This window comes from Rhinopithecus bieti, unplaced genomic scaffold (genome assembly GCF_001698545.2).
Source record: "Rhinopithecus bieti isolate Rb0 unplaced genomic scaffold, ASM169854v2 scaffold_35307, whole genome shotgun sequence".
Taxonomy (NCBI): Eukaryota; Metazoa; Chordata; class Mammalia; order Primates; family Cercopithecidae; genus Rhinopithecus; species Rhinopithecus bieti.
The window spans coordinates 300,656-305,829 of record NW_016814940.1 but is presented as its reverse complement, the minus strand read 5'-3'; the positions used below and the strand labels follow the sequence as shown (position 1 = coordinate 305,829).

General features: G+C 59.1%; 1 protein-coding gene across 1 annotated transcript; it reads left to right on the top strand.

Annotated features, from left to right (window-relative positions):
- Positions 1-2,338: 2,338 nt before the first annotated feature.
- On the top strand, positions 2,339-5,049 carry HELT (helt bHLH transcription factor). Its single transcript, XM_017852635.1, has 4 exons — positions 2,339-2,510; positions 2,748-2,902; positions 3,154-3,250; positions 3,679-5,049. Exons 1-4 carry the CDS (start codon positions 2,339-2,341, stop codon positions 4,173-4,175), a joined length of 921 nt encoding a protein of 306 aa, XP_017708124.1. The 3' UTR covers positions 4,176-5,049.
- The last annotated feature ends 125 nt before the right edge of the window (positions 5,050-5,174 follow it).

The following is a 5,174-nucleotide window of genomic DNA, read 5'->3' as shown; positions in this document are numbered from 1 at the left end:
TCTGGCGTGAAGCAGAAAAGAAACGTCGTGAGGAGACTGGAGACAGAACCGAGAGGGACACCCTAGGGGTGCGAGGTGCAGACCGAGCCCTCACACCTCCCAGGCCGCAGCAGGTGGGCCGATGGCTTCCCCGAGGCCTGGCACCCCAGTCCTGGCTCTGCGCCCTGAGGCTTCCAGGTCCCACCAACGAGAGGAGAGCCGCCTACCCACCTCCGCCAAGGTCTAACGACCCCAAGGGGGGCGCTGGGCCCTGCTATTGCCCTGCAGAGTAGAGAGAATATAGGCAGGGTCGGGGGCAGGCAGAAAAGAAGAAAATCTGAGAAGCGGTCTCAGCTGTTCCCAGATGGAAAAGATTAGAGAGGTGAGAGTTCTGTGGCTCTAGAAAGGGCCATAAAACAAAAATCGTCTGCAAGAAAGCTCACCCCACACCCACACCCCACAAGCTCAGAGCCCCCAGAGTATGGGATCCGAGGCAGCAATTGTGAGCGAGGCCCGTCCTGGGGGAGGAGGCCTCTGGCCGCGGGGCCAGGCTGCCCGCAGAGGCGCAGGCGGCCAAGAGAGTTCCCAGCCGCAGCCGCCCCCCTCCTTCCCCTTGGGCCCGTCCAGCAAATTTCCTCCCTCGTTTCTGTTCGTGCCTTCCCTCCCTCCTCCTCCCCCCGATATTTTCGCTTTCTAAAACCATAAAAAAGAGATCAACTTCCCAAACTTCACGGGGCCCTTTTCAGTGACAAATATTGATGCCCAAAGTGTCTGCGCTCTCCCGCCCCCAAACGTTAAGAAAAGACGCCCGCGAAAGGGAGACATAAAAAGTTAACAATGCTGTGAAAATATGTTTGCAGAAAATAGACAATCGTTGGATTAAACGTATTCAAGTATGAAATAATGCCTTTTTGTGTCAAAACTTGGGCGATGGGCGGGTACAAAAGTTCCCTGTGGCAGCTACTTGCTCCCTTTGTGAGCCGTGCGCTTTGGCGTCTCCACTTGGGCGCATTACTCAGAGTCCTCTAAGCGCGATTGTTTCTCCCTTTCTAATGACATTTACCGGATCAAAACATGCTGTTAATTCGATCAGAAGGCTTCACCCTCCCTGACAAAGCCACAATAATTTCTCCTGAAGTTTGTTAAATTGACCAAAATTAGGCAAATGAATAGGGGTCTGTAGGCGCCCCCTCTCGCAGGTGACGTCGCATAATGCTCGCCTGGGCCAGCTGCAGTCCCCCTTTTCTTCTCGGCCCACTCTTCTCCGTGTTGCCCCCCAATCCTCCCACCCGCCCCCTCACACACAAAAACACACGCACCCCCCCCCCCCCCCGCCAGTCTCTCCTCCCCCACCCTCTGGCATTATTAAAATTTAACCCAATGAAACTATTCATACTTTTCAATGGACATTTTCGTATAGGATAATAGGCTACAAATTGAGCCTCTTCCCCCCGCGAAGAGGGAGCCGGAGGGGGGGGGGGGGAAAAGAAAGCCAGCGACGTGGTCAGGGGGTAGGGGGGAGCGTCGCGTGCCAAACAGCGGCGGGAGGGGCGAGGCGAGGCGAGGCGAGGCGGGAGCCTCGTGTGCCAGCCGCAGCCCCACACCTGCCGGGATGTCCGGACAAATAAAGCGGTGTAAACAAAAAGGGGGGAGAAGGACGTGTCACCAAGTCGTGTGAGAAAAGCCTGGGAACAAACGGGGCGCCTCCGTCTCCAAGAGCTCTCCCTTGAACCCGGCGGAACAGCCTATTAAAGGCTTACTTAATTACTTTAATGACTCTGGACAGGCTTTAAAACGCACTCGGCGCTGGGACGGCGGGATTGCTGGGATTTGTAAACAGGCGATCGTGTGAGACTCAGCGGTGGGACTAAAAGAGGCGACACTGTTTTGTGAGGGTCCTCGCCCCCCGGTGCCCGCGGCCACTGCGCCCCTGCGCTCCGCGCCCGCGACTGCTACAGGCGCTCGCTCGCCTGCCGGCCCCAGTTTACAGCCTCCTTTTCCCGCCCGCGCTGTTGCCATGCAAATATTATTCTCGGGCCGATCACGTGTCCTTTGAAGGGCCACGTGGATTAACAAAGCTGATCTGCCCCCAGCTCGCCCCCCTCGGCTGCTAAATTTTTTTTTCTTAACTTCTTTAAAACTGATCTTGAATGCATACATCCTCCAAACGCAGCTCCCCTAATCCTAAGGAATAATTCAACTCGTGAATGCACTTGGAGCCCTAGATGGCCGCTTTATAAGGCAACCCTCGGAGCTGGGAGGCTGCAGTCTACCTGGGACACTCGAGGAGGCACACGAGGCGGAAAAGTGAACGGGTGCCCCGCGCCACCGCCTCTCCCGAGGGCGCGTACTAACCAGGATGTCAGACAAGCTCAAGGAACGCAAAGTGAGTCGGCTGAGCCCAAATGGCACTTGCGCCCTGGTGGTGGAGGCGTCTGACTCACCGACCCGCCACTTGTGTGGACCGATGGCAGGGAAGTGCCTACACGGGACTTTGAGTGTGGAGGAATCTCGAGTGGTTTGGGAAGGGGGTGGGATACAGAGAGGAGGGTGCTGAATCAGGGAGACGTCCGTGCCCAGAGGCTGGTGGCCACCTCCCCAAAGGCCTGGGTAGGGTGGCTGGAAGCGGAGCGCGCAAGCGCGGGCGTAGGAGGGCAGAGCTCAACTGGTCGGAGCGTGGCGGGCCAGGAGTCCCTTCCTAGGGCGAATCTGAGCAGTGTGCGCGCCTGGAGAGGCGGTTAGCACGCAGCTGCCATAGCCGCCTCCTTGACGACTTCCCGGGCAAAGCCATCCTAAACGCACAACCCTCTGTTCGCAGAGAACCCCCGTTTCGCATAAAGTGATAGAAAAGCGGAGGAGGGACAGGATCAACCGCTGCTTGACCGAGCTGGGCAAGACGGTGCCCATGGCCCTGGCGAAGCAGGTAACGTTGGCGGTCCGGAGCCGGATGCCAGGCTTTGGGAGGCCTCTGCGGCCACTCTGAGGAGACGCCCGAGCCTGCAGACACAGAGGGCCTCACTTGCGGGCCCCTCTCAGGGAGCCTGAGCGCAGGGCGAGCCTCAGGAGGCTCTGGCGCAGATCCGCAGCCGCGCCCGCTCGCTGGTCCTCTCCAGAGCCACAGTGCCCGCCCAGCAGGCGCCGGGCCGCTGCGAGGGGCCCTTCCTCCTTTTGCAGAGTTCCGGGAAGCTGGAGAAGGCGGAGATCCTCGAGATGACCGTTCAGTACCTGAGAGCACTGCACTCCGCTGATTTTCCCCGGGGAAGGGAAAAAGGTGGGCACGGGTTAGGGAATGGGACGCCTGGGTCAGGCGCCTGCGCCACCCAGAGACCCTGGGGCTGGGAGGGGAGTGACTGAGCGTTCCCGAGAGCTCTACTGGAGCTCCACTCTCCGGGAGGGCAGGGGTCTTGCGAAGGCGCCTCTCCCGGCCCGGCGACAGCAAGACGGCGAGGGAGAACTGGTTTCCAGAGAGGCTGGTTCCATCGCCTCCTCCCGGGTGGGGTGGGGTCAGGCTCTCAGGGAAAGGGGGCGTTTGCGCGTTCCTTGCCAGTCTCTAAGGCTGCGCAGAGGAGAGGGCGGGCCTCAAATGGGAACTCTGGCCAGAAAATGTGGTGGGAGGTGCCCTGCACCCGCTCTGGGCTCCCGTGGCAAAGGGGCGCTCAGGGTATGTCCGTCCTACGGGCTTTCTTGTTCCTCCAGCAGAACTTCTAGCGGAGTTTGCCAACTACTTCCACTATGGCTACCACGAGTGCATGAAGAACCTGGTGCATTACCTCACCACGGTGGAGCGGATGGAGACCAAGGACACCAAGTACGCGCGCATCCTTGCCTTCTTGCAGTCCAAGGCCCGTCTGGGCGCGGAGCCCGCCTTTCCGCCGCTGGGTTCGCTCCCGGAGCCGGATTTTTCCTACCAGCTGCACCCTGCGGGGCCCGAGTTCGCTGGCCACAGCCCGGGCGAGGCCGCTGTGTTCCCGCAGGGCTCTGGTCCCGGGCCTTTCCCCTGGCCGCCTGGCGCGGCCCGCAGCCCCGCGCTGCCCTACCTGCCCAGCGCGTCAGTGCCGCTCGCGAGCCCAGCGCAGCAGCACAGCCCCTTCCTGACGCCGGTGCAGGGCCTGGACCGGCATTACCTCAACCTGATCGGCCACGCGCACCCCAACGCCCTTAACCTGCACACGCCCCAGCACCCCCCGGTGCTCTGACGCCCACTCGCCCGCCAGATTTCTCTGCGCTTTGGGCGCTGCTTAGGAGAAATGCTGTATATATTGGACACATATTGTGTAAATATTGTGCCAAAAAAAAAACTGGGCGGGGGGAGGCAAAGAGCGAATGAGTCTTCTGAAGGATCTCCCCCTGGTAATAAACGTTTTCTGATAAAGACGCAATGAGAGGGATTTATTTATTATCCTCTGCTCATCCGCAACCCATCCCCTCCGTGGTGCCAAGGGCGCAAGGCTGACAGGGTTCAAGGTAACAGCCCTCAGTAATTTGGTGAGGGGCCCGCTGCGGAGTCTGAGGGAGGCGGACGTCAAATGGAGGTTCAGACAGATATTCTAGGCGTCGCTAAAGGGCGGGATTCGCAGCTCCCTGCACCTGCCCAGCGGGCATCTTGAGCATTAGCCTTAGAGAAACAGGGGAGGCGAAGAACACTGCCCTTGGCTCTCAAGAAAATGCAAATTGAAGGACCTTCCCCAAACTGACTTAGGCGAACTGTTGCCAGCTGCGACCCGGCGCGCTTCCTACCCGAAGGCAGGTGCCCGACGCGCGCACCGCACGCCCGCAGGTCTGGAATGTGGCGAAACCCGGGCCAAAGCCGGGGCGCGTGGCTGAGTTTACAGTCTTAAAAAACCTCTAAAAAAATACGGAACCAAGTACAATTCTGAGTTGCGGATTAGAAGCATCACTGCTGACAACTACTCAGCGCCAGAGGCTTCCAAGAAGCTGGCGTTGCCTTTTGCGCACAGAGCAGGCCAGCTTCGGGGGCGCTGGGCGTCTAGGCGAGAGATCCACACAGGCCGGGTTGGGAGACGCCCCTTCCCCACCCCTTAGAGGATTGTTTCCTACCCGCCATCCTCCACCTTTCGGCCACTGGTGCAGGATGGAGACTCTGGGTTCTCCGTTTAAGTTCTCAGGCTTGGAGAGAAAAGTCCTCCTTATCCTTTCCCCAGTGTGATTTTTTTTTTTTTTTTTTTTTTTTTTTT

Coding starts and splice junctions, on each gene's coding strand:
- HELT (XM_017852635.1), top strand. CDS start 2,339: ATGTCAGACAAGCTCAAGGAACGCAAAGTGAGTCGGCTGAGCCCAAAT. Junction 2,511..2,747: donor TCGAGTGGTTTGGGAAGGGG/GTGGGATACAGA, acceptor AGCCGCCTCCTT/GACGACTTCCCGGGCAAAGC. Junction 2,903..3,153: donor CCATGGCCCTGGCGAAGCAG/GTAACGTTGGCG, acceptor CTCCTTTTGCAG/AGTTCCGGGAAGCTGGAGAA.